The 27,875-nt window shown below is 41.0% G+C and overlaps 2 protein-coding genes across 4 annotated transcripts; one reads left to right on the plus strand and one right to left on the minus strand.

Moving 5' to 3' along the window:
- Positions 1 to 412: 412 nt before the first annotated feature.
- Positions 413 to 7,970, minus strand: LOC144000911 (multiple inositol polyphosphate phosphatase 1-like). 2 transcript variants are annotated; one of them, XM_077494696.1, is made up of 6 exons: positions 7,826 to 7,970; positions 5,283 to 6,046; positions 3,753 to 3,947; positions 3,344 to 3,441; positions 2,370 to 2,500; positions 413 to 2,285 (listed from the first exon to the last, which is right to left on the minus strand). In XM_077494696.1, exons 2-6 carry the CDS (start codon positions 5,857 to 5,859, stop codon positions 1,880 to 1,882), a joined length of 1,407 nt encoding a protein of 468 aa, XP_077350822.1. In that variant the 5' UTR covers positions 5,860 to 6,046; positions 7,826 to 7,970; the 3' UTR covers positions 413 to 1,879. The 2 variants fall into 2 exon arrangements, with proteins under 2 accessions (XP_077350822.1, XP_077350823.1); XM_077494697.1 differs by lacking the exon at positions 7,826 to 7,970 and adding an exon at positions 7,014 to 7,071.
- LOC144000912 (phosphatidylcholine:ceramide cholinephosphotransferase 1-like) lies at positions 7,062 to 27,741 on the plus strand. Of its 2 annotated transcripts, none has more exons than XM_077494699.1 (6): positions 7,062 to 7,196; positions 18,822 to 19,611; positions 22,850 to 22,967; positions 23,098 to 23,251; positions 24,012 to 24,178; positions 24,810 to 27,741. In XM_077494699.1, exons 2-6 carry the CDS (start codon positions 19,010 to 19,012, stop codon positions 24,984 to 24,986), a joined length of 1,218 nt encoding a protein of 405 aa, XP_077350825.1. In that variant the 5' UTR covers positions 7,062 to 7,196; positions 18,822 to 19,009; the 3' UTR covers positions 24,987 to 27,741. The 2 variants fall into 2 exon arrangements, with proteins under 2 accessions (XP_077350825.1, XP_077350826.1); XM_077494700.1 differs by lacking the exon at positions 7,062 to 7,196 and adding an exon at positions 14,418 to 14,674.
- The last annotated feature ends 134 nt before the right edge of the window (positions 27,742 to 27,875 follow it).

Raw genomic sequence — 27,875 nt, forward strand, 5'->3', positions numbered from 1 at the left:
CCTCCATGCTAGCTTGGTTAGCTTGACTATTAGCATCCACATCGAGCTAACTTTAGAGTCTCACGCCTGTTTGTCAATACAACGGCGTTGTGCGCCTAATCGCCGGTAGTTATCTTCTCAAAAGGCGCCTGTTAAATCTCCCTCAATATTAAATAGCTTGTTGGTGCGTTTTATTAGCTTTTTCGTACTTTACCCAGATCTGATTGGCTGGATCGGACTGGCAGATAGTTTGCATTTTATGCAAAATCGGTGATCGGCTGTAATTTCACAATTTTCAGATTGATCACTGACATCTTTGATCGGATCCGTGAAACAAAACATCACAAGCTTTTATGCATAATAATAATAATAATAATAATAATAATAATATTTTAAAAACAATCAATGTTACATCATATGCATCCCCCCAATATTATGTGGCATGTGTACATTTTATTAGATTTCTATTCTCGCGCCCATCAGAAAATCCCAAACACTATTCGTCCACCTGCCTTTTTACACATAAATCAAAAATGAATACTACATACACTTTGACTGGTTATCATTATAACTAGTGGTTTGCTGCTCACTTTTGCTCATCACACATTTGAGCTTGTATGTTGTTGACATGTGAAGTACTGTATCATCTCTACAGTTGTCCTCAAAGCACCCAAATCATTTTGTATCGTTTGTTTTTTTAATCTAATAAAACACTAATACACAAATAAACCCTAGCACAATACAATACATAATAGAGTACTGCCAATTCAGTGTTGTGAAATGTCTCACAACATATTTAAAAACAGATAAGGCAATACACAAATTGCTGCTGACAACTTTAATCCCTGCATAATAATGGAAACATGTAGACTAGACAGACACAAGCAGTGCTAATTCTAGGGTAGAGAACCTACCTCAGCCATGCAACCGACACCTCAGACAGACAAATGTGCAATCATTACAGTAGCTCACATCTCATTTGAGACATCCATAACAGTGGCCCCTCAAGACTTTTGATTCAGTTAAAGGGCAGCTACAGTTGGGCTGATTCAAGTTAGAAGTTGGATTCATATGACGAGCTCTTTTCCAAAACACAATAAATCTTTATTATTATTATTATTATTATTATTATTATTATTATTATTATTATTATTATTATTATTATTATCATTATTATTATTATTATTTTACCCAGGCTTCAAATTTGAATTCATTTCAATTACATAGTGTATTTAAAACAACTAAACTTCCCTTTGCTTTCAGAAAGTCTGCTTAGCTGAATGATAACATCCATGTCATGTTACTGGTTAGCATCAATAGTTGTGGTTTTACAGGCATACATGCACACAAATAGTGAAGTGACTTAGTGACATGAGATAATCTAACAATACTCACAGGCATCTTTTGTTTATGCTCTCTGAAAAAATAATTAATATTACAGTGTCTTATTTTTCATTTTTGTCTGTATGACTGGTATTATACTGCAACAGGCACACCAGGAGCAGCACAATGAATTAATTGGTTTGCAGCATTAAATGATGATACACGGACTGTTTAATTCTTCACATAATACATATCTTCACATTCTATTTGTCACTGCTGTATTTATTATTATTTTATTTTTTATAAATTACATTATAGAGTGATACGGAATGAATTAAACTCATATCTCAAGGCACAACTGCATTGGTAGAGGTAATAATATTTGTCCACTTGGGATGTATGTCATGTGATTCCTATTACTGTTCAGTAATATCTTTTTTTTTTTTTTAATTAGAACTTCTATCAAACACATTTGTGTTGACACACTTTTTACGTTAATGTTATGTTCTTTTCTTGTCTCTGTATCTTGTTTTATTTCCATACGTGTTGCGTTCTTTTCTGAATGAGGTTGTAGCATCTATAAGGCCTCCTTAATTGAAAATTGATTATGCCTACTGAACAGTTCACACTCCGTCTCAAAGTCACAGCCTTGGAGCAGTTCCTTGTAGTGTTCTTTGACATCTTTATACAGCGGCATGGATGCCTGCTGACTCTCAGTCAAACCAGGGAAGCGTGCTGGTTTCTCATTGATGAGCGGCTGCAACCTCAAGTCTCCTTCCCCGCAGTCGTACAACGCTAGTAGCAGGTTAGCCGTGTACGGTAGCACGAAACTGGGGCGGAAAGAGCGTTGCTGTTGCGAGGCGTAGTTTGATGACGTCAGGGGTTCGTGGTCCTTGAAGAAGCCCAGGAGGGTGTACAGTGGAAGTAGGGTCTCTCCGTGGCCAACTTGGACCGTCACTGCTTCGGACACCTGCTGACCGAACCTAAATTGTTTGGAAGACGATACGTTTGTAAATGGTATCACTGTACAGTGTAGAGACTTGTGTCGACTTTGACATTTTACTCACTTGATTTCGCTGGCAGCTTTGTCCAGACGACTGAAGACATCATGGAAAAGAATACAGCTGGACTTTCGGTTAATATCATGACCGTAGCTTCTCTTCCAGAATTGCCTCAAGTCATTTGCATACTCCACTATCTGTTGACCCCCCCAACAAATATGTAAGGCAAGGTTGTCTTCACGTCAAGTCTTATACTATGCTAGGTAACGTTTCAGGCTACCTGAATAATGGCGGCCTGTTTGTCAAGGACTGTGACAAAGCTCATAATGAAATGCATTGTGGGTTTAGTGGGCCAATGACTTAACCGTGTACAGTCAAACGCCATTGAGGTCGTACATTGCTACTTCAGTTTTATGCCTCCACATCCTGAACAGTGAAAATACAGTATATCTATTTCAAGACTATGGTGCCTGGAATATATCTCACTGGGTCATTGCAGGTCTAAACGCGTCGCAATGAGGTGCATTAGCCGCTAGCTAGCTCACATGCGAATAGCCTTCTGGGACTCCTTCTGTCTAGTGGATGGGACAGACACCGAACTGTTTCGTATATTGTGGCATCTAAGGGGAAGATGACTTTTCAGGTTATAGGCCAAGCTAACTAGCTAGCTAACCGCACACTGTAGTGGTAGAAATGAATAGTAGAAGTAACTTGCAAGTGTGCAAACAATGCTGTAAGCTCCTGACAGATGGCCAAGTCACTGGGGCACAAAAAAAAAAAAAAAAAAAAATCTCAAGGTTACCCTATCAACAGTTTCTTGCTTCTTTCCCAAATTTCAACATTTTTGCTAGTGTCTGAGAGTCCTGACAACTGATAATGACATGATGACATAGTGTTGTAGCTACGTATCTGTTACCTTGCAGACTTGCCGAAAATATGCAAAGAATACACTTTGGAATAGCAAATAAGTACTCTGATTTTGAATGACTTTGCGTTATAAGGCCGCCATGTCGTTACACCTAGAATTGTGGCCCCCGTACCTTAGCGTCAACCTCATCCAGGCTCTGACACCAAGGAGAGTTGACACTCTTAATGGCCAACTCGTAAGCACAAAAGTTCATTGCAGCGTCAGCCATGTCTGTGGAGAAATGAGAGGAAAAAAACCCATTGTGTAACCGAATTGATTTGTAATAATTCAAACGCACTGGCTTGACGTTTGATTACATTATCCCCTTCTGGCTTGTGGCACAAATTCTGCTTTTCATGAGTACTAAATATGTGGAAAATATTGTTCTTTTCCATAGCCTTATGCGTCATTAAATGTCATTCTGCAAAGGAAGTGATCTGTTATGTAAAAAGAGCTCAGTCTGTATATTTCTATGACATTGTGATCACTGTCTCACTGTCTGAGAATTGAGAACATCTTCTATATGTAATCAACCAACTGACCGGCTGTGATGTTCTTGTAGGGGACTCCTAGTTGGTTCGCTATCTTCTCCCGGACCCCTCTCATCTCTGGTCCTTCTTTAAACTTGTCCACCTCCGACAGGGCTAAGGGGTTCCTGACAACGTCTTCCAAAAACTTGGTGCAGTGGGCAAAATACTTCATGAGCGCGTCGTTGACCTCGTAGTCAAATGTCTTATCTAGGTTGGTTACAGGGAAGCGAGCAGTTACTTACTGTGTTAGCATAAACTTGCTGGTCATAGCATCAGAAGGGATCCAATGAAAGAGTTGATCAAAAATCACACACACACAAAAAAAAGCTTATGACAGTATGGTTAAAAAAACAGCGCAACCTCTAAATTTAAATGCGTATGAGGTCATACAGTTCCAAATCTGATCGACATTTCTTTCGGGAAAAATGTTGCACAACTTTGCTCAGTTTGAATCACTACAGTATTATGCAAGATGTCAAAAGAGCAACCCTGGCTGTGATTTTTTTGTTGTTGAGCTTTTTCTTTGACTTTTTTGTGATATTCATACCAAAAGGACCACTGGACAATTGGTTTTGATCATGTGGGTGCTCACTTGTGATCAATGTTCTGATTAGCTTTCTTGTTATTTTTTTCTTTGACAGCGGAAAATGTATTTTTATACTTGTGTGTCTAAGAATGTTGTAGGCATAGCTAACTAGCTAACTGCACCCTGTAGACGTAGCTTCTCCATGTTTTTATATTTATGAATGAATTAATTAAATATTTACTTTCGCTTTTTTTTTATGTTTATTTGAAAGAGGAGATTTAAAAAAAAAAATTCGACAGCATTTTGTTTTAGGACGTTTGGAGCAGGTTACTTTGATTTCCATGATATCCTGGCTAGAGGGACAATGGAATTTATAAATATTGATTACTGGTATTGTGTTTATTAGTATTGTGTTCCTTTATATCTTTGTACGATATATTCGAGCCCATGAATTTATGACGGAGCTCCATTCCTATTGCGGTAAGCCAAATAGTCAAAAAGTCATAAGTAAAGTCAATATCCATCCATCCATCCTTGCTCCTCACAAGGGTCGCGGGGGGTGCTGGAGCCTATCCCAGCTGGCTTCGGGCAGTAGGCGGGGTACACCATGAACTGGTTGCCAGCCAATCGCAGGGCACACAGAGACGAACAACCATCCACACTCACAAACACACCCAGGCGCAATCCAGAGCGCCCAATTAACCTGCCATGCATGTCTTTGGAATGTGGGAGGAGACCGGAGAAGACACACGCAGGCACGGGGAGAACATGCAAACTCCACCCAGGAAGGCCGGAGCCTGGACTCGATCTTGCGTCCTCAGTACTGGGAGGCGGAAGTGCTAACCACTCACACACCGTGCCGCCCCGTAAAGTCAATATTTGTTTGCAAAACACTTCTAGGCCATACATTTGTAGTAAATGAAAAAATATGGCAGTTCTCTTAATTTGAATTTTTCAAAAAAACATTTAGTGTTTGTTGTTAAAGTGCTTTATAAATATAAATCTGAGTTGAGTACCTTGAATATTCCACAGCTCTGTCAGTCCTGCCGCGAAGGACAGAGTGCTGTTGATGCACCTGTGCTTGGAGCTGCTTATAAACTTCACAAATCCTCCTCGAAGGTTCTCCTCAGAAAGCAGCGTTGGGAAGAGCTTGGACAGCCTGACCGCCAGATGTTTGTTTTCATCCACGCCTTTCCCGGCTAACCGACCGTCCGTGTCCTCAGGATACCACATCTTCCACTGACTCTGGATCTCACATACCCAGCTCTCTTTGCCGGGTGTGGCATTTTTCATCACTTGGTGCAGCTTTTGCATGTGCTCAAAAATGCTGCTTGTCGGGTATCTCGTGCCGTGTCTTATTATAGCAGTCAGATGAATGGGATGGCATTGTGGAGATGGAGGCCGCAGGATGGATGTGTTGACAGCCAGGATGTCCTCTAAAAGATAGGGGTTCACTTCCTCATACCGTCCTTTTGTGCCAAAGTATTTGGCAATCCTTGGTATACTTGGCCTGGCTTTGTGGAGAAAACAACTGGAATAGCCAAGAGTACCTAACAAGTAAACAGTAAGGATCCTCCAAATGTTGATCTGCATGATTTGGCCTCGTCCAAAAACAGCACTGTCCTGTTCAAGAGTTTACAAAAGAGGATACCCCGAGGGGTTGCGCAATATCCTTATGTGAACTTTGGATATAGGTCATACCCAAGTGACAGAGGCTTTATCTGTAGTGGAAGTGAATCATGTGACCATGTGCTCCAATGGTCACTTCAACACGTTTAATCTGGGGAAAAAAATAGCATTTCAAGTTATCATGTGAAATATTCAAAATGTGGTCACCAAGATCAGATCGCTGGAACAGAATGCAAATATGACCCCAATGGCCTTGTTTACCCTTCCAAATCCTGCTGGTAACCAGTCTAAAGTTGATGTGGGTGCCGTATCACAACATTGATTTTGTAGCGTATGCGTGCAGTTCAGAATGTAAAGCATATCTTTTTGGTCGATGTTCTAGATAGGACTGACCTGACTGGTTGTGCAGAAAGATAAAAAAAAAACAATAACTCAGGTTGATGATGGATGGTGCATTGTGGCTCTGTGGTTTGTTTTCCTTTGTTTATATTGTATTTTGTTTCGGGAAATGCTGTGTGATCTTTTTTTTTTTCCCCCACTCTGTAAAATCATGTTATGCCAACGAGATATGGGATAGAATAACAAGAAACTGCTGTTATTCGAATAGCGCAATTTTTTTTGTTTTTAATTTTATTTCATAGTGTGAGGCTAAATTAGATTATAATTTCTAATGGTCATTGACATGCATGGGTATACATCTTCAATACTTTTAATATAGATTTCATTATTTTTCCACAAAATTTCTGCTAGATAATGTACATTTTTGTTGTTTTCTTCAAACTATATAGGTTCATTTTTTTTGGTCAACTCTTGTGACACTAATGTAAACTACATTTTTGGCCAACAGATGGCTGCAAGAATCCTCAAAGCTGACACAACTCCAGCGCTACATTCTCTGCGTGGTAAGCAATGTTGCTGTGTTCACTTGCATCACACGGGATCAGAATTTTGAGTATTTCTGTACCGAATGCCCCGGCGCTGTCAATTTTATCAAAAGAAACACTAATCAATATTAGAGTTATCATTTTATAAGTAGCGCGCGTTTAGAGAGTACTTAAAATAGCAGTGAAGACCATGTTATTCATTGAGGAGCGGATTGGGTTTTAAACAATACCCACTCTCTGAGATCACGCGAATGCAGCACGTGTGACGACACCTTTAGGACTCCCTACTTCTTCTCTGTACTGTTGTTAAGCGCCTACTCAGGAGTACGCCAGTCGGATTTAACGGAGTGACGGGCAACATTATCAGTGGTCACCGCGACACCTTGAAGAGGACTAAATCAGAGGTTAAACGGCAAGGTAAGGACACGTTTATTACGTACAATTACGCCGTTTTCAAACGTCAAAAGCAGTTTTGGAGGAAATCGTCTCACCCATGTGTGGTCTCGTCGGTGGGTCAACAGCGAGCCAGTGTGTTGTTTCCCCCCCGCACCCACACAAACTCTTTGGCAAATCTGCGCCGCTGTGTCATCCACACGTTCGCCCCCCCGGGGACAGTCCAAATGCGGCTAACTAATGTTGCTCTCTGGCCTTGTTAAGTAACATAACGGGTTTTTTTTTTGTCACTTGGCGCCGCGTACAGACGATGATGCCGATTTCGAGTGACCGTCGTGCCGTATTCCGTTTTGTTATTCAACCGTGGAAATACTTCGCTGGTTAGTGTTTAAAATGGCAGTTTAGCACTTTCGCTAATGTACTCTGGTGCGGGTTCGAGACAGCTAACAGTTCCGAGGCGAGTGTTTCGTGTGTGTTTTATTTTTTCTTGGCTAAGCCAGCCTGCGAGCTAGCTAAAATAGCCAAGCTTTTTTGCGCATCTATTTTAGGGTTTCTAAGCTCTTAAACCCAACAACACATCATCGCAATCTGTTCCAACCACTTCGTATACATGCGGGTGTCTTTTTATTTTTTTTATTTTTATTTTAACCTACCGTGTGGACGAATGTCTGTTGTCACAGGTGTGTCAGCTAACGTTTCGCGTGAATCACCCACACCGAGCCGAGCCTCTTGGTAAATATTAACTTCAAACAGTAATAGTAACACCAAGCCCGCTTTTCAATGTGGCAGAGGGTTAGGTTTATACAGTACTAGTTATGGTGGAACAGGGCGGGACTAACAACGTGTCCTCCCCGTTGAGTTGTATTGTGCCAAAAAAACGTGTGATAATCGATCAATTTACATCAAAGTTGCTCGTCACAGAAAAATATGTAATACAGATTATTGAATTGATTTGTTAGAGATGTGTAAGAATTCGCTCACCTGCCTTGACTCGCATATAAACTAGAGTGACATCCCCAGACTAATTTTTGTTGGGTTTAATATAACATTGATCCACCTTTTTGAGGTTTGTTACTAATGATATATTTCAAAACCAAGGTATGACCTTTCCCTTCAGTGGGCAAGATGATTTTAACTAGCACGTCTAAAAGACAAAAACGCTCCTGAGCTGTTTGCTTCATTCCGTGCATGTGATCAATGATTATGGGGATTTTTTTTTTGATTTTTTTTTTGATTTTTTAAAAGTTTTTTGGTGATGAGAATTGAGAAAGTAACTTTTCTGGGTCACAACGCTAACAGTGTTAAGTTCGGGGGCAAAACGTGGAAGTTGAGTCAAAGGGGTTTATTGTTGCCAGGATGTGTCACTGCCAAAGCAAAGAATATCCGACTGTCCACAAGCAGGGAAGGCACACTGTTTCCTCCTCTCTCTGGTGGAAACAATGACTTTTCTGTCGGGATGTATGATGATTCAGCAGTGGGAATACAAATCTTAACTTGCATCATTGGCAAACAGTCATTGCCGTACTTCATCCACACCCTTTGGCATGGAAGGGTAGTTTCTGTCTCAAATTTGTGTTTTGTTTCCTGATAATGTTCAGTGCTGTGCTCAAATGCTCGAATAGTCTCTCCATCAGTCAGTACAGAGAGTGAGCACGACTGCTGTAAATTGGCCGATGGTAAAACAAGATGCCAAAAACAACACAAGTCAACATAAAGCTTTGAACTCAATGTGGGATAATAAGTTGACTTGTCGACTATTTGGTTCGACCCCTCGTGTATCCCGCTTTAGAAGAAGTCATGCGACACTATCAGAAAAAGTCTCAAATGTACTTTTCCCCCTGTATTATGTTCAAGGGTCCAGGAAGTGCTGAAGTATGAAATTGGTGTCTCTCCACTCTCCTCCAGATATATCTTTATACTTCATACTGTTTGGTCCTGGAAGTTCATCCCACCCTTTTACATCAAAAAGTCCCCACATTTTGGTCCTCCGACCAAAATAGATTTTGATTCATGGGAGATAAGCCATTGATTAGTTTGGCCCACATCTAAAATGTGTTTAACATTGTGTTACTGTGAGCTTGTTTGCCTTGAATTTGAATGCATGCAAATGTCGTCCCCTCCAATGTTTTCCTTTCTAGGTTGTTTCCACTAGGCTCAACTGTCATAAAAGAAAAAAAAATGTCTTCTACCTTCAGAAGAGAGAGTTATCGTATTGTATCAACCATCATTTCAGTTGGTGGGGTAAATAGAATATTTAATAGAATTTCTGAGGTCAAACAATCCATTCTAGGTGTCCGTTCGATATCTGATTTGTTTGTTTTCATAGAAAATAGTTTTGACGAGCCAAGATTAATTTGTGAGATTTGCTAAAGTCTTGTGACGTTAGCACGTCTCTTGTCATGCAAGGGCGATGGTTTGACTCTTTCTGTTCTTTTCCAAATTGAGACTTTCTGTACTACTTTTAATCCAAATTCATGGCAGTTCAGTTTACTTTATTGGATGCTGGTGGATTTAGGTCGCCTGTTTGATATTTTCTTGAAAGTCGTGTAAAAGTCAACTGACTATGAATAGCCCTTGCTTATCTCAGTGGCGACTTCCTCTTCTCTTTGTGGGTTATTGTTTATCTCCTGAGCGACAGTTTTAGACACAAAAAAATGGTAAAGTTGACACCACCCCAAACGGTCGCGCACAACTTGTGTGCAAATGCAGATAAAAAAAAAAATGTTGGTGACGTTACGATTAGTACAACGTGCTGACATTTTTGCTTTTCACATAAGAGTGATTTCATCTCTAAAGCCGACGTATATGTGGCTAAGTTGAACCTTTGCACAATATTTTCTCAAATTGCATTTTTGAATACCCAATGAGGGGGAAAAAAACTGCAAACATTCCAGCCTCGACTTGAAAGACATTGCATGCTTGTATCTTCTCTACTCCGACATGTTGTTACCGGAAGACATCAACCACAGCCTCTGTAGATTGCGGTTAACAGGATAGCTTTTGGCCTTTCATTGATCGCACTAAATGATTCTACTTAGAATTTACTGTTAGAGATTGATAATTGTGTTTCCATCATAGCTTTCCCAACACAAACTGGCCTTCATTTTTTTATTTTTTTTTATTGTGCCATAATTAGAAACACATGAAGTTTTACTCCCACTCACATGATGTCCCAGTTTCCTGTGGCCTACAACTGCATTTTGGAATTCTGGGTTAGTACTGCTGGCTGGAGTCTACTTTTGTGTACTTGAGGAAAAACACAAGACCACAATGGAATAAAGTCAGTGTTTTTGCAGAGGAGTAACAACATGGCTGTCGAGTGGATTTCATGAGCGAAATTGTGAGCAACACCGCTGTCCTAATCTGAGGGATCCTCCTGTTCCGACTTGTAGTCTTATGTTTACAGTAGTCTTTCTTCCCTCCGCTGCCACCCTTACATACCACTGTGTCTCAAATTTCCCCCAGTTTGCTTGATATGTGCTGAAATATTGTCAGGCCGTAATTACTGTTTGTCTAAATCCTGAATAGCTAAGTAGTGTCTCATCGCTGCCTTTCTCGCATTGTCCTACTTTTGAAATTGAACACAATCCAAAATGTAAGTAGATGAAAATCATACTGGTGCGCTGTTCTTTTTCTCTCCCTCTCCTACAATTGTCCAGCGTTGTGCAGCCATCTGTTACGTTAGCCAAGAACATCTTGATGCTAGTTGTTTATACTTTTTCCACGCACAACAAAACTTTCTAAAATCAGGATTAGACAATTTGTCGGTCCCATCCATAAAATGCCATCAAGGTTTCATTTTATGAGCTACGTTAAAAGACTTTCGCTTTCCCTTAAGTGCTTTTGGCTTATCAGGCTGAGTTTCACAAACTACAAATCTGGTTCCTCCATGGGACCTAAAATCTTACATGTATTGCTGTTTCATCCACAACAGAAAAACGTACATACATTGACATTGCACTCAACATACTACGCATGTTTATTGTGTATCAATCAATGTAAGACATGAAAAGGTAGGCCCTTTTCTGATGTTCATCATATGAAAAGCTATCAACATTCTATTTCCCTATTAATAATTCAAGAGTGTAAAGTGTTGATAATAAGTATAATTGCCTGCTTTTATGCAGCCACACAGTCATTCCCAATGTAAATACAAAGATGGGCTAAATGCACTCTAATGGCTTCCTGTTGACAAGTCCCCACAGTGTGGTGTGTGTGTGTGCAGGACATGTAATCGAACAGAGACAATCTGCATCTTGTGCTGCTCACCCATGGCCATACGGGCCTGACATCCTAATCAGGGGCTTATAAAACCACAGGAGGCTTTCTCATTAGCAGATAGCAACTAGCACTGGTTGCTTCGCTGCTCCCCAGAGGCTTCCGCTGGAGTCGTCGCCGCTCTCTGTCGTCTTTGTGTCGTCTTTTTTTCATTCAAGTTGTTGCTGTCATGGTGTGGTTGCTAAGCACTGGAAGATGACGTGTATTTGCTCATTTGTTAGGGATGATTGGACCCAGGCCTTGTTGGCAAATATTCGACTTTAGTCTCCCGATATGATGCAGTGAATCCCACTTTATCACGGGGATTCAAGACCCACCCCTGTATTTTACACCTCCCACACACTTTAAACACATTTAAACTCATGATCATTCATTAAAACACACTTCTAAAAGTATTCCTTTTTGCACCCATTCTCACTTTTTCGCCATCGACAAATGGGTGACTGTCACAGTTCTCCAAATAAGAGGTCAAGTGTGTTTGGTTCAAACAGTTTGTTCATCACTCACAGTTGAAGTTTATTGGAAACATGGGAGGTGGTTAGCTTGCTGCTTTTAATAACAAATGATGTTGCCATGTTGTACTAAACTGCTCATAAATCATGCCCAGACTCATCGTTTGTTTGCAACATGCTATTTTGTTTAGAATCCTTACAACAGGACACGACTCTCCTCCCCCAATCGCTTAAAGATTTCTGTGGACTTTAATCAGGCGGCAATGATCGCTTATTTATTTTATTGAGTTTGAACAGTCATTTGCCCACAAGGATCAATAGAAAGGGCCTCGTGTGGCTAAATATAGCATCCCGGAGAGCACCTTGTCCTCTTTTTAACAGCGGGGTTGGGGGCAATGTTGTCAGCAACATCACATTAGCTACTAAATCTCTGCCCACTTCTTTTGTCACACTTTGTTAAAATGCCACACTCCAAATACAAGCAATCAACCTGCTAACTTTACTGGAAGTAAGATTGCCAATGAATCTATGGTAATGTTTTGAATAACAAGGTGAGGTTTGAAATCAATTGTTTCCTAAAACATTCCATCGTCAGTGAATATTAACAGTAATTGAATTTGATACCTTATTTGATTGATCATATTGCATGCCAGTGGCCACTATATTGACCGTTCGATAACCCATTATAGGGGGGAAAAAAATCCCAAGAAAAACTACAGAATTTCACAGCCCTGGGAGTCACACGTCACAGTATTAAAATTACAGCTCTAAAATGACTTTAAAAATATATTTTAGGTCAATAAAAACTTTTTTTTTGTTGTATTTTTATTCAACCAGGTATAATTAAAAAAGCATGCATCATGTTTCTTGCTCATGGCGCAAACCTGAAGTCATGAAGGGAGGTCCAAATTTGAAATTCCTTAATGGCTCAAAACTGAAATCTCCAAAGGCTACACACACACAATTGCATTTTACCAAGTGTAGTTGCGATTGTGTGATATTGTTTTTTGTTTTTGTTTTTTGTTGTTGTTGTTGTTGTTGTTTTTTTTTGTTAAAAAAGAGCTCAGAATTGTTCATTCGGCAGTCTTACCTATTCAACGTCTTATCATCATTGCCCCTTTTTTTTTGTGTGTGTGCGTGCGTTTGCGTGTTTGCGTGCGTGCGTGCGTGTGCGTGCAAATACGTATAAATTTATACTCATTAATTCACCTAAAACCTTATAAATATCCCATTACCCTTCGCCTTAACCAGGTACTTCAGAATCTTGCCAGAGTCGTGAGGTTCATATGGTCAGGAGACCAGAGAAAAGGTCAGAAAAAATAAAGAGAAAAGAAAGATAAATCAAAGTGAAATCCAGCACCGACCAAACACTTCCTGCCTTACAACATCAAAGTCTTACGCCAACCCCGGAAGCCTCTAAATTCCAGCAAATTAGCGAGATCTCAAGAGACCAGAGGAAAAACTAAAGAGAGGAAGGAAGGAAGGATCGATGAGGCAGAGTGAGATCCATAGAAGCCAGTACATCCAATCCATCAAAGTGAAATCCAGCACCAACCAAACCCCTCCTGCGTGGTTACAAAACCAGAGTCTTATGCCAACCCCAGAAACCTCAAACTTCCAATAAATTGAGATCTCAAGTGACCAGAGGAAAAACTAAAGAGAGGAAGGAGGGAAGGATAGATAAAGCAAAGTGAGATCCACAGACACCAGCACCCACTGATTCAATGGGCTGTGGGAGGGAGAGGCAACTTCTGTTTGAGTTTCAGTAGATGCTGGTGCGATGGATCTGGCATGCATAAGGACCACCACCAAAGAAAGAAGCCGTCAACCGCGGTCCAGCAAAGCGAGCACCCCCCCGGAATCCCCAGGCCGCGGCAGCACCAAGGCCACCCCCAAGCCACCCGAGCGGACACCGGTCGGCGAGCCGACCCAGACGCCCGGAACACCCCCGCCCCAGCCCCGGCCCACACCCCCGAGCCCAAGGCCGCAGAACGAGGCCCGGCGGGCCCCCACAGCGACCCACCGGTCCCCAGCCCCCATCCCACCCAAACCCGCCACGACCCAGGCCCCGCCACCCCCGGCCCCCAAACCCCCGAACACACCCCGACCCCCAACACCCAACCCCCCAACCACCCATACCCCCCCAAACAAGCCCCCCCCGACGACCGCCAAGCCCCCCGCGAGCGATTGTGTGATATTGAACCAGTTGAGTATCTGTGTGCCAAGTGTAAAGGGATACAGGTGAGAGTCAACATTTTTTCCCACAAGGTAAATAGCCTGTAACAGGATACCATTCTTTATAGGAAAAATGTTCCAATTAAAGAGCCACAACAGTGAATAACAAAACACTTCCTTTTAAAGTGGGCTCATTATTATTTTTTTTAGCAGTGTTTGCTGTAACCAATTTTCAATACAAACATTCAGAGCTTTTTAGGTAAAGAAAAGTAATTTTTTCCCCCCCCTTCCTTGCTGCCCATTGACGACATAATTTTGCTCTATGGGACATACTACCATTTAACAATCTTGAAGCATTCTACACTGACAGGACACCATTTAGCTGTCAAAGCCACTTTTTAAAATCGGGTGATTTACTGACTTTTTATTTTTTTTATTTTTTGGGGGACGACAGGAAGAGAAACAAAACGGAAGGTGACGTGCGGTGCGATGGGAAACAACTGTTGAGTCCCCAAAGTGGGAGCGGCTGCAAGCATCGGTGCTGGCTCCTGCTCACACAAGCTAGGAGGAGGAGACAGGAGGAAAGGGCGGAAAAAGGCAAGAAAAGAAAGCGTTGACAAGTTTGTGACACGGTTGTCGAATACTTCCAGGCCAATCCCGTCGAGCTGTCGAGAGCAGAAAGTATGAAAGGAGTTGTTTTCAAAACAATGTCAACGTGGAACACGATCCATACGGGGATGTTTTGTTCAGTTTGCAGAATATCTAAAACGAACAAACAAACATGGTGACTCTAAAGTCGAGAAGTTTTGTGTGACTTTCAGGGGATTATTTTTCTGAACATGTTTGATTTAGGCATATAAATGAGCTTACCAAATTGCAATGCCATTTTGATTTCCACTCACCTGCTTTCAAAAGCAAAATAATCACCCATTTCGATCAGTCACTTTACAGATGTTGATGTCAGTCAATAGATCAAAACCAGTGCACGTCATTACTTAGCATATCCAAAGTACAATGTTTGTGAGTAGCAAACTACACTTGGCTGACAAACTATCCATAATTGGAGCTCAACAGATTTCTTTCGGTCAAAGCACAAAAGATGCTCAATTTGTGTTTGGACTGTGCCGTATTTTATTTCCATGACACAAAAGGCGAGTCTCCTCTCCCCTGCCAAGACCTTTTCAAAGCAGCCCCCAAATGACTCATTTGCTTCCACTCCGGGCTTCATAAAGATGAGCCTCGGATGGCGTGTTTATGTTTGTGTCAGCTTGACGTATTGTCCTCCTGGGTGGGATCTTTTCTGGTCGCGTCACGTGGACTGCCTTGTGATTTCCCCCGCCAGCTTCTCTCTCAACTCGGCCCCGCTGAGTTTTCATAGTGGAAAAATGTAACACATGCGGGGCAATTGCGCTTTTTGTTTTTGTTTGAGTCGCAGATGTTCGGCAAATACCAGAGCTGGTGTTTGCCTACATCCTTGCCAATGTTTTTGAAAAATTGATACCACTTTTAATCTGAGCATGCACTGCATGCATAAATTTGACAATACTTGAAATGTTATAAATCCTTGATGAGATAAAAAATGATCTCCAAGTACAAAATGATGATGCCAAATGAAAGAGAACGTAGAATTCCTGTTGGTTTGCTTTGGCCACTATTATTGTGCTGTGGTGAATCTGGCAAAAGCCAATCATGAATGAAACATTGATTAAACCTTCTAAATGAAGGATTGTAAAATAAAGAGCAGGTAAACCTTGTCAAACCATGTTTTCCATCACGTTTCCTTTTATCGTGTCCAGTCGCCGATAACAATGTGTTGCTCTATTAAGACTCAAAGTTCACCTTGTCGGGACTGTTGCTCTTTAAACCGCTGTTTGTTCATGAGCCGTCACCAGTTAAATGCTTTGTAGCCAGAAATATTAATAATAATACAAGAACAGGCTGAAAACCTTTCACTGGACACTTTACCTCAGGTGACTGAAACTGAATGTCATTGGTGCCGGATGGCTTGTTTTCCTTGAGTAAACATAACTACATGAACAGTATGAATCGGACTTCCTGGTTGGTAGACACACCACTAGGACAGAATGTCATATTTATGAATCATTTCAAGAATAATTACTTATCAAGGTCATGACCTTCAATGTTCAATCTACCCTTTTTTAGTTTGTGTTAGGATGGAACATTTCGTGGTTTTTGCTTTTGGTTCTTTGCAATCGAACAATATTTGATTTGGAGTCTGAGTACTTATTTTCAAAATTTTTGGTATTGTTTTTGTGCAATGATGCACATTTTTTTTTTTTTTTTTTTTTTTGCGCAGAATGTGAAGCCGAGCAGGTCGGAACCAATCGGGCATCTGGGACTGTTTGCAAGACCGCTTACCTTAAAAGTATCATCAGTGTTTTCTTTCTCATTCCTTATTGTTACTGTGAAAGTAAAGGACAATGTGTGTTTTCTGGTTTGTTTCTCGTAGCACTCCAAAGGTGTTCATGTGCTTGCCGTTGGGACACTTTTGTGTTTTTGTGTTCAAATTCAAATCTTTATTTGAAAGGGACAATGCAGTCAAACAGTTACAAACTTGCAGCTGATATGAAAGTGATGATGCATATAGAGGTTATTGCTAGAGATAATTCTCAACTCCAGTCCCCAGTTGGGCACTTCCACAACATTGCAGTAAAATATCAAATGTGAAATTTATGCCAATTAAAAAGGCCTTTAAAACACGCACACACATTTCAAAATCAATAGTCCAATATTACATATATGACATAAGACCTACACTAAATTGCAACATTACAAGACAAGATACAGTATACAGCAATTTAAAAAAAATACATTAATAAAATAAACAACCTGAAAGATACCGTAGGAGATTCTGCAACCAATGAAAATGACTTCACTTTCACAGTAATGCTTGATGTGACTGCACAAACATGTTCCAGATTTCTGGACCAGACCCCCCCCCCCCGTTAGAGATTATAGTGCATTTCCTGTCGCCAGTACAGTTGAGGTGAGCTTATTTCCTCAGATCACGAGCTGTAAGCCGATTCACAGACCAAAGGTCCTCGACACACCGCTGAGTCATTGACAGCTAATCTCAGATTGATATAAGTGCTCTTTGTCTCCCGTTCTTTATCTGTGCAAACTTAATGTTCTCCCGCACGGCTTGCTACTCAGCTGGCTTGTCACAGGGCCAGGTCGCTTGTATGCAGTCCATATGTTTGTGTTTAGACCTTGCCTTCCTTCGGCTATTTAACCACACCACACGTCTGAGTCATGCACATTTTTAGTTGTTTTTGTTTCTTGGTGGAAGTGTGATGACAGGTGTCCCCTTCCACCTGTCGCTTGTTCAGCTTTGCAGCCACAGAGGTCGTGTTGGGCCGATTTCTCGTCATGAGGTGCTAACTGATCCCTCAGTGGCCGCTGTCTGCTCTGAGCTGAGCTAAATGCTAAAGCAGCCTCTACAGGGGTGAGGCTGCCTCGGAGTCGGCCTTCTCTTTGATTTATGGGTTCCTCCCTCTCCCCTCCCCGTCCTCTCATTTCCCTCCTGTCTGACCGACCTCCAACTCTTCCTCACGCTACCCCCGCGGCCTCAAGCAGAACCGCCCTGTGTCAATCACGGATGTCTGGCCCTGTAAACAAACGCTTGCTATCATGAAAATGCAAACGATGGATGTCAAGGTTACATTCCTTGAGGTACACTCTGTTGTCCACAATATTTTATAATCAGATTTATGATTGGGGTGGTGAGTCCTTTAAAAATATTTTTGGGAGTTTGGAAATATTTGAGATGTTTTCCTGCATGCCCTGCGTTTTTTTTTTTTTTTTTTTTTGGTACAGAGCAGACGGTTATATTATTTTCCCCATAAGAAGAAATAATGGAAATAAAATACGTGAAACCGTGCAATATGTGCATGTGAGTCACTTTTTGTGATGTCATGTCAATATACAATTCTAAAAAAATATTAGCTGCAACCTTAGCTTCTGATGCATATGGTCTTGTACCATCCCTTAGTGAGTCTAAACAAATGGCACAAAAAAAATTTGCTTCCATGACGCTGTAGCGTCATAATTTCCCCTAAATGTTGTCCCCCAGGAATCTTCTAAATGAGCTGTTCCGCTGTACATGTTGTCCTCTTCCCATCATAACATCTCTGGCCTGTAGTTAACTTTGCATCAGCTGACAATTTTCTAGTTTAATGTTATGACTCTCAGACAATATGCCCATTGCTGAGCGTATTTTTTGTTTTCTTCATGGTTACTAGATCGACTTGGCCACGTGGATATGCAAAAAAAAGAAAAGAAAAAAAAAGTGGAATAGCATGTGGTGGGAACCTCCTGGGTGCAATGATTATCTCACGATATGACGATACCGCGATTATCGATATATTGGTCAGTTCATAAAGCCACGATAATCTACGATAAAACTACTCGAGGCATAAAATGTTTTTTCCAATGAAAATTGTATTTTTTTTATCATCACGCTAACACAATATTAAAACTGGTGTCTTCTTCACAGTTAGTACTTTTAGTGTCTTCTTAACAGACACAACTTGCTATGAACAAATTTGTATAATTTGTAAACACTGTCATGCAACAAATCAGTCACATAGTCAATTGTTTCATTTTATAAACTGTGACACCATTTTTTGTGTTCGAAGGCTACTTTGCTGATGCATGAATGTTTTCTCTACAGTTAGAATCTAAATCTATGTGATATATTGATAACGTTTATTTGCATCTACAGGTGTGCGGCAAAGAAAAACAACCTATAAAGGACTTGACAAGGGGTCCCTCCGGGTGCCCCCCACCTCCCATTCAATGCTCCATAAACACAATGCACCGGAGCTGGTGTGGACTTAAAACTGCCCGTTAAGACCGCCAAACCTCCCGCGCCCCTTCACCCGCCATCGGAGCTCGCGCCCACCGGCCGAGATGACCAAGGTAGCGGCGTGGTCCGCCGAGGACGTCGCCGACTGGCTGAGCAAAGAGGGCATGCCGGAGTACATGGACCCCCTCCGCCGGACAGACGGCGCCGCCTTGCTGCGGCTCACCCGGGCCGACTTCCGCACGCCGCCGCTCCTGCTGGTGTCGTCGGACGGCGGGCAGCAGCTGCTGGAGCGCCTGGAGACGCTGCGGATCGAGACCCACATCGAGGCGCACAAAAACGGCCACGCCAACGGGCATGCCGGCGGGCTGCCCAACGGGACGCTTAAGCCGCAGAGGAACGGCACGTTACGGACCCCGGAGATGGTGCACATACCCATACCTCCGATGGAGGCCTCGCACACCTCCTTCCCGCCCGAGTGGGGCAAGACTGGCGTGGCGTTTGTCTACGCGTTGGTGTGCTTTGTCACCACCACCATCGTGATCTCGGTGGTGCACGAGAGGGTGCCGCCCAAAGAGCACACCCCGCCGCTGCCCGACAAGTTTTTTGACCTGTTCAACAGGAGAGAATGGGCCTTCTCCATCTGCGAGATTAACGGCATGCTGCTGGTGGCGCTTTGGCTCGTACAGTGGGCTGTCCTCAAGCACAGGTACTAGTTTTACTATTCGATAGGGGAGAGGGACAAAGCCATAAATGATCTTTTTTAGCTTATGGCGACAAGGTGGTGGTGGATTTTTGCAGGATTCACTCTGTATTTTACAACAATGTTTCGTTTTTGATTTTATCAGTTTTTTTTTCTAACCAAATTTTAAAACATTTTTTTTTAATTAATTTATTTTTGCGACTTCCGTAGTTTTAAGAAATACATCCCAAAAAGCGCGTGGGGGAGTAGAACCCAAACATGAGCAGAACTTGGATTTCATAAGGTTAATATTTCCATTTTGTATAAGCTAAGGGGAAAAAAAGATTAAAATTGGATATTGGGTTTTTGGGATTGAATACTTGGCATTGTCCAGACTGTAATGATTTACTGAAATAATTACCATCCCTGTAATAGACAGATTAAATGCCATGCCCCAAGTAATCACCTGCTATGCCATCTCCCTCAAAAAGATTCCTCCCAAAACATCGAGTGACTAATTTATTTATTTTATTTATTCTTATTTACAACCGTGTCCTGACAAGAGGCAAAATATTTTGTCTTGAGGGGAGGAAAAATAATGTGGATGACAAAAAATAATAATAATAATAAGCAAATACACTATACAAATAAGACAAACATTACAAGACAGCTCAAAATATACACGCAAATCATGTTGAGTGAAGAAACTAATTTTGCAAACCGCCTTGGAAACATCTGCACTTTTGAACCAAGTCCATGATCGTGGCTTTGAAGGCCAACTTGCAGAGCAGGTATCGTAGTTGTAATGATTTCTGCAATTCATTCCAGGTCGTGGCTGCATCAGCATGAAATGCAGACAGACCCAGTGCAGAGGATGTTTTAGAGACATCCGAAAGAATCCGGTTAGCTGAGCAAGTGTTGTAAGCAGGTGATGAGCTATGCAGCCACTGACACAGGTAGGGTAGAGAGAGACTAAGGAGTGATTTATAGATTAACAACAAACAGTGAGGGTTTTTTTATTTTTTATTTTTTATTTTTAATAGATGAATATAGAGTGCAGTGGTGAGACCTGAAAGGAAGCGTTTCATATAAAGGACATCAAACTTGTGCAATAAACCCTTGCCTGCAGATCTCAAGATGACCACCATCTTCAAACGTGGGACGGATGTCATTTTATTTGTAAAAATGTTTTTCTAGCAGAGGCAGCAAAAGCAGAGCACATTCTATAGAGGAAGCCAGTTTTTGTTTTGATTTTGGACTACAGTTTGTCCATGTGGGTGGAAAAGGAGAGAGTGTTTTGTCTAGCCAGATACTGATAACTAAATATTTATATCCAGTAACCTGGTCTAGTGGACCCCCCCATCAAGGGTGGAAATGCTAGTGTCAGACAGTTAAGGGGTTGGATTTTATTGAAACTGCACTGAAGCGTATGACAGCCTATATCTGTAGATGGGCCAGTGGAGTAGGGGACTGTATCATCTGCGTATATACATGACTCTTGTATAGCATTTGTTATATTATTAATATCAATGGAGAAAAGCCTAGGGTCAAGAATTGATCCCTGGGGGCCACCTTTAGTGATGGAGAGGCTGGGAAAGTTAGAAAACCAAGACAAGAAGTTCCCCTGTGATACAATACAGCTGCGCCTATCAATGAGAAGAGAAACAATTGATAAAAGGGATATTATATATTTTATTTCAGTAATTATCAGTTACAATTATTAATTCACCACTGAGTTCATTTGAAATCTGTTGCTAACCAAAATAATAGCACCAACGCATGTAAACAGTCTGTTGGATGAATGTAAGTTAGTGGTTTTAGTGCTTGTTCCATGCACAGTATTGACCAAATGACTGTGTGGTAACGTTAAAGTTCCAGTAACCTCTGACATGAATGCTTCAGTGTTGTGCGCGTCTGTGTATATTACGCGGTACGATTCAACAGTTTTTTTGTTTGTTTTGTTTTTCCAGCCAGTGTGCAACGAATCTTTCTGCATTTTGTTTTGATCTCCAAGAAATAAAGGCATTCCCAAATAGACACAAATAATCTACTGTTTGTGCAGATATTTGATATAGGAAGAATGTCAAACCACAAATTCAAATTGCTAAAGGTGCAATTGATCTGCCAAAATCACAATTTGGAATGAGCCTTGGTTTTAAGGTCATGGTTCGTTTCAGTAAGGGACCCTAATGGAGCAAACGGTTACTATTTTTGAAATTTTAGAATGTCATGTGAGCTTAGTTTAGCAACTACCTGTGACGTCTGTTAGCGCAGCAGCTCAGCTGCACTGTTTGTTTACGGAACAGATGTGTGGCTAGTGTAAGGCAGTTCCATTTCTTGTATTCTATTATATAATATGATCGAACCTGCATTTGATTATTGTACATTTTAACTTTGGCAAACTTTCACAGGCCACACAAAAAACCTATATAAAAGTCTGACCCATGGACCTTTAGTTTAACACTTATCGTATATAGCAGTGATTCTCGTCATTGAATTAAAAAAACAAAACAAAACACTGAAATGAATGTTCAAATTTAACATAAACTCCTATTTTAAAATCTAGGACAGTGCATTTATTTAAAGTTCAGTTGCATTTAAATTCCAACATTTGCATTTAATTTTATTTATTTCTTTTTTTTATGTGAATGGCTGCTATACCCGTGAGAAGGCTTTCATTTTCCTACACATAAGCACAGTGTTAATGTTTAAACTAAGCAAAATGTTATAGTGGAGAACAAAAATAACACATCAAATTTTTAGGAATTGAACATTGCTCTGCGCCTTTTTTTTTTTTAATGAATCCTACTACCATCATTATGCTGTTAATTTCATAGCTAAGAATTTTTACAAGGTATTGTTTTCAAATGTTTGAGAACCACTGCTATATGTAATTACATTTTAAAGGTGTATTCAAGGATCTTTTGTCTCTCCGTCTTCCGGGTGGATCATCTTAACAATTGGTTCTCGATCCCGTCAATTAATCTGCCTCATGCGTGCTCGTTCTTAGCTGAGCATGCGCACCCGCCCACGGCCCCACCCCCGTGGAAGAGCAGGAGAGCTGATAGGATGTCTGCCAGGCGCATTTTTTTAAAAAGTGACAAACGGACGTTTGGCTTCTACTTTTTGAGAAGATCCTTGAATTCACCTTTTAATATATATATTTTACTGCGATTGGCTGGCAACCAGGAGCAAGCGGTTCAGAAAATGGATGGATGGATGTATATATTTTAATAAAATCACTTTTTTTTTTTTTTTCCCCCAGGTCAATCATAGGCCGACGCTTCTTTTTCATTGTGGGTACACTGTATTTGTATCGTTGCATCACCATGTACATCACCACTCTGCCTGTCCCCGGGATGCACTTCAAATGCTCGCCGAAGGTACGATGCACACTTAACTACATCCTTAATCTTGACCCTATGGGATTAATAAAGCCTCTCAGTCTGTCTGCAAAATCATGCGTGAATCTGTTGCTATGATTAAGTGTGCGCGCACCCGCGCTGCTTTCAGCTTCTCGGCGACTGGGAAGCGCAGATGAGGAGAGTGATGAAGATGATCGCCGGCGGGGGCCTCTCCATCACGGGCGCCCACACCATGTGCGGAGATTACCTGTACAGCGGCCACACGGTCATGCTAACGCTAACATACCTCTTCATCAAGGAGTGTAAGTCGAGATGCTCGAGCTAAAAATGGTCAATTATAAAATCGGGGACTGAAAGTCAATAAAGGAACACTTCTCTAAAGTGAGTCATAACCGGAGCCACACAGGAAACTGACTGCACATATTTGAGAAACTGAACATGCCACAAGTTAGTTTCATATCAAGACTGCACTGTTGCGCAACACTATTTTCTGTTCCTCAGCATGCTTGATCCGACTTGATTTGGAATGCTACTCTCAGCAGGCATTTTGAGAGCCACAAGGTCGACTTGTGCATGTTTTTATGAGCTGATATTTTTGTTATCTTCCTGGCCAGTTGCGCGAGATTTCCCGACTGGTACAATAGCGACATCTGGTGGCGAAAATAAGTACTGGATGATTGGATCTTTTTGTGCTAAATTGGCTGGTAAAAAATTTTCTGGAACCAAACAAACGCGTTTTCTTTGCATGGAAAATCACTTGTTTCCATTGAAATGAAGTGAAATGTCATGATGAAACCACCACATTTTTAATTACTGTTTAATTAAAGTGAAAAAAAAGTGTCATTTCTATTTATGTGAGAGCATCTCTGTGCGAGCTGGTTATGAGGGGTGGAAGTGCAGAACAGCTCACTCAGACACTTTCAAAAATAGGGCTCTAATAAAAGTTTCAATTTCACACTTCATGGGTGGCCAGGAGCTCCGGAGACTCAACTATTTGTCTGCAAGCCAATAAAAAGTCAATTTTCTATAATATGTCCCATTGAGCAAATGTTTGTTGTGCAGATTCCCCCAGACGGTTCTGGTGGTACCACTGGTTCTGCTGGACCTTGAGCGCAGTGGGAGTCTTCTGCATCCTTCTGGCGCACGACCACTACACTGTGGATGTGGTGGTGGCTTATTTTATCACGACACGCCTCTTCTGGTGGTACCACACGATGGCCAATCAGCAGGTACTCGGCGGGATTTCTGTTCCCATTTTTGAAAAAATTGTCACGAGGCAATTAAAACTCAAATATTATGCTTGTTGCTGCCTTAAAGTGGAAGTCAACCTTCAACATTTCTTGACAATTATATTTATATGTGGCCTCACTTGACAAAACATGACATTCTGAGTACCGGTAATATTACATTTGTGGAATAAGAGTTATGAAGCAAAATCCTGTCATTTTTATCCATCCCAGGGGGCTGCCATTTTTGCCACTTGCTGTCGGCCAAATATGACATCAATGTTGCGCAGGTAACAGGTCTTAGGTAACAACCAATCACAGCTCAGCTTCAGAAAACAGGTGCGCTGTGATTGGTCAGCTTCAGAAAACACGTGAGCTGTGATTGGTTATTGCCTGAGTTCTGAGCAACATTGGTCATCATCAGTCAACAGCAAGTGGCAAAATGGCTGCCCCAGAATACCAAATTTATCAAAAAAAATTTGGGGGCGTTAGCTTCGCTTTTAAAAGTGTAAATGACTGTAATGATACCAGTTATGATGCTTTTGGTCCTAACTCTGATGTGACATTTTCTTACCATTCCATCTCTACCTGTACACTAAAATCCAACATGTCTTGCGTGTTTTGTGGTGGCCAGTCGCTGAAAGAGACGTCGCAGAGTAACCCTTTCTCGCGGGTGTGGTGGTACCGGCCCTTCCAGTACTTGGAGGAGAACGTCAGCGGCATGGTGCCCCGCTCCTACCAGCTGCCGCCGTGGGTACGAGTCGTGCAGTGGAACCGCGGCGTCATGTACAGCCGGCTGGACGTCCAGTGACGCTTGCCACGACGTCAAGGCAGGCAGGACTGTCAATTCCAAAAGTGCTGTTTTTGTTTTTTTTGTTTTTTTAAAGGAATAACGCACTGTTTTGATGTAGCGCTGTCCTTTCCCTCTTTTTAATAGCAGGTGATCCCTCTGTTATCTCTCCCATCCCTTTCCTTTGTTCTCTGTCTGTGCAGGCAGTATCTAATATTTCTTTATTTGTATCAGTATACGTCCTCTTTGTGTGTCATTTTAGAGTTTCAAGCATTTAAAAAAAAAAAAAAAAAAAAAAAAAAAAAAAAAAGTCTTTTTAATCTTCATTTATCTAACGAGCAGTTTTCCCCCTTAGCACAAAGTCATATTTTACGACTTCATGCTTTTTCCTCTCCCAATCATAGCTGTCCAATAAAAAACATTCATCTCTTCAATATTTTTTTTTTAAATCGCAAATATAAAGAAACATTTTGTTTCAGGTTAAGAAATTTGGGAATATTTTTTTTGTTGGACAGCGACCATATTTTACCGGAAAATGTCACCTGCATTTTTGTTAACCCCTCAAAGTAATTTATGTTTTTGTAATCGAAACTTGCTCAAATGAGTCAAAGGTGCAAATAACTATTTTTTTAAGCATGTTTATTTTTCAAGAAAAAAGAAAAAAAAATCCGCCAAAATATTTTTTTTTGTTTAAGATTTTTTTTTTTTTTTTTAAACCTTTTTCAAGAAATTGTAAGAATCTATAATGAAATATCACAGTGCCTTTTCTTGCTTGATTGTGAAACAACTTCAAGTACAGTGCTGCGTGTCTTGCGTCCCTTGGGCTACTGTGCAGTCCCAAGGATCCGGTTTTGTCCCCATGAATGTAAACTTCCATCCCACTACCAAAAAAAAAAAAAAATGCCAGCAAGATTGGTCTTCCCCAAGTTAGTGTGAGAGATATGTCCCCCTTGTGTATTTATTGATTCGTTATGACGTTTATCTTGGATGACAGGAACTATGACTGTTTATTTTATTTTATTTTTTTTATGTCCGTCTCATTTCATTCATTAAGTCATGAAGTAGCACCGGCGCTAAAGTGTGTGGGGGGGGGTACACGCTTACTGGTTTTGAACATTTTAAACAATTGTTTTAAATATACAATAAAAAATGTCGTCGAGCATATTAGGGCTTGCGTTTTTTTACGCCGTAATACCTCCGGTAACTCTATTTTCATAGTACATGAGGATAAGAAAGCGAAGCGTTAAGAGGCTCTGTTGTGAGTACAATGAATGAGCCAGCATCTTCTCAAATATGCACACATTCGTTTTATGTCTTGCCCGTTTACTCTGTTGTTGTTATAGCTACAGCAGCCAGTGTAAACTTTTTTTTTTTTCTTTTCCCCCCCCCCCAAGATTGTACAGTTGAGTTGCTTTTGCTTGCGGCAGTCTGCGTGTGTTGGGTTTTTACTACTATCTAGTACATAGTTTTCTACTGGTGCATTTTGCCTCATAAATAACATGTACTGTAGTTATTGTACAAGTGAGGACGTAGAGCATACTACTTGTACAAGGACCTTAAGTTAGGTATCAAAAATATTGGAAAAAGTGCTCAAATAGAGGTCGTGCTAGTAGGTCAAAAGCGGACAGAGTGTACTAGTACGTGAACCTCAAAGTTGACTGTCAAAAATAAAGAATTAATGTTTTACATAACCAGGGTTAACGCACATAGTCAGTCAGAAGATCTTTCCGATGTCAGACATTTGCTGGCTTTGACTTTGCCGTGTCATGCTCCAATTTGGCCTAAAAATCGGTCTGCGTGTACCCCTCGTTAAGCATCACTTCTCGGTTAGAGTGTTCATTGAAGGGTGTAGTCAGGTGTTTAGATGAAACGGTAGCTTACGGCGTGATCAAAATGGCTCTGAATGTGCTTCATACACAGTACAGGACTGGGGAAACTGTTAGAAAACATCTAAAAAAATAAAAAAAAATCTTGCATCATGCACTATTTGCAAAAAGTTAGGGATCTTGGGCTTTTTAAGTTCATCCTGAAATAGACATATCCCTGAATTTTTGTGAGTAGCGTGTTTTATTTCTTTCTTTTTTTTTTTAAATCAAACGTTACCCACATCTGTCCTTCACATTTCAATTTGGAGACGATGTATTGTTTCTTCACAACTCTTCCAAAAGAAATACTGACAAAACAATCCATGCGTGAGATGTCTCAAAAGGGGCAACAGACGGTGGTGTGAAGTGGGAATGGCGTAATTTTCCATCAATGTGAAAAAAAAATAAAAATGTCCTGGGTTAATGATCCCTTGACAGTCACAGGCTGAAGGCCCGACATTTTAATTTCAAGTTCAAAACTCTTGTTCTAGGTTTTTCTTCCTCTATTGAACATTTCAAAGGGAGAAGGTTAGGGACTGGTTTTGTTTATGTGACTTTGCACAGTTGAAAAAGCTTAGCAGTGTTTTTATAGACGTCCAATCATCTGTATTTTCCACAAGAGCACAATATGTTCCTCATGTGCAGCCATGTAGTGATTAGGTTGAACTAATTGTCCAAATTGGACTGTAATAATGTCTGCTGAAAGGCGGAGAACACGTTTGTCTCTTCGGTTTGCCAATCAAGCAGTTTTTTTTTTTTTTTTTTTTTTTTATAAATGATCCTGTATGTATGTATGTTCATCTGTACACACCGTTAGTCCCGTTTTGTGCATATACCATATGTTTGTAAGATATGCTAAAGGAATCTACATGGGACGCCCTTGAATAAAAAGATTTTACTATAAAGCACAAGACTCTCGGTGCAGTCATTCCGGTGTCGGAGCTAGGAGAATGACGTCATTGCAGTTCCACAAGCAGCCAGCAAGTGGACACATTGAGTCGCAGCAGTTCAGGTGAACTACTTTTTTGTTTTCCGTGTTTATTTC

Source organism: Festucalex cinctus, chromosome 14 (genome assembly GCF_051991245.1).
Source record: "Festucalex cinctus isolate MCC-2025b chromosome 14, RoL_Fcin_1.0, whole genome shotgun sequence".
NCBI lineage: Eukaryota > Metazoa > Chordata > Actinopteri > Syngnathiformes > Syngnathidae > Festucalex > Festucalex cinctus.

Excerpts from the sequence above, each read along its gene's own strand:
- LOC144000911 (XM_077494696.1), bottom strand. The coding sequence starts at position 5,859 with ATGCAGATCAACATTTGGAGGATCCTTACTGTTTACTTGTTAGGTACT. Across the intron at positions 3,442-3,752 it reads CTACAAGAACATCACAGCCG|ACATGGCTGACGCTGCAATG; the intron begins GTCAGTTGGTTG and ends ATTTCTCCACAG. Across the intron at positions 2,286-2,369 it reads AAAGCTGCCAGCGAAATCAA|GTTCGGTCAGCAGGTGTCCG; the intron begins GTGAGTAAAATG and ends CAAACAATTTAG.
- LOC144000912 (XM_077494699.1), top strand. The coding sequence starts at position 19,010 with ATGACCAAGGTAGCGGCGTGGTCCGCCGAGGACGTCGCCGACTGGCTG. Across the intron at positions 22,968-23,097 it reads ACTTCAAATGCTCGCCGAAG|CTTCTCGGCGACTGGGAAGC; the intron begins GTACGATGCACA and ends CGCTGCTTTCAG. Across the intron at positions 23,252-24,011 it reads ATACCTCTTCATCAAGGAGT|ATTCCCCCAGACGGTTCTGG; the intron begins GTAAGTCGAGAT and ends TTTGTTGTGCAG.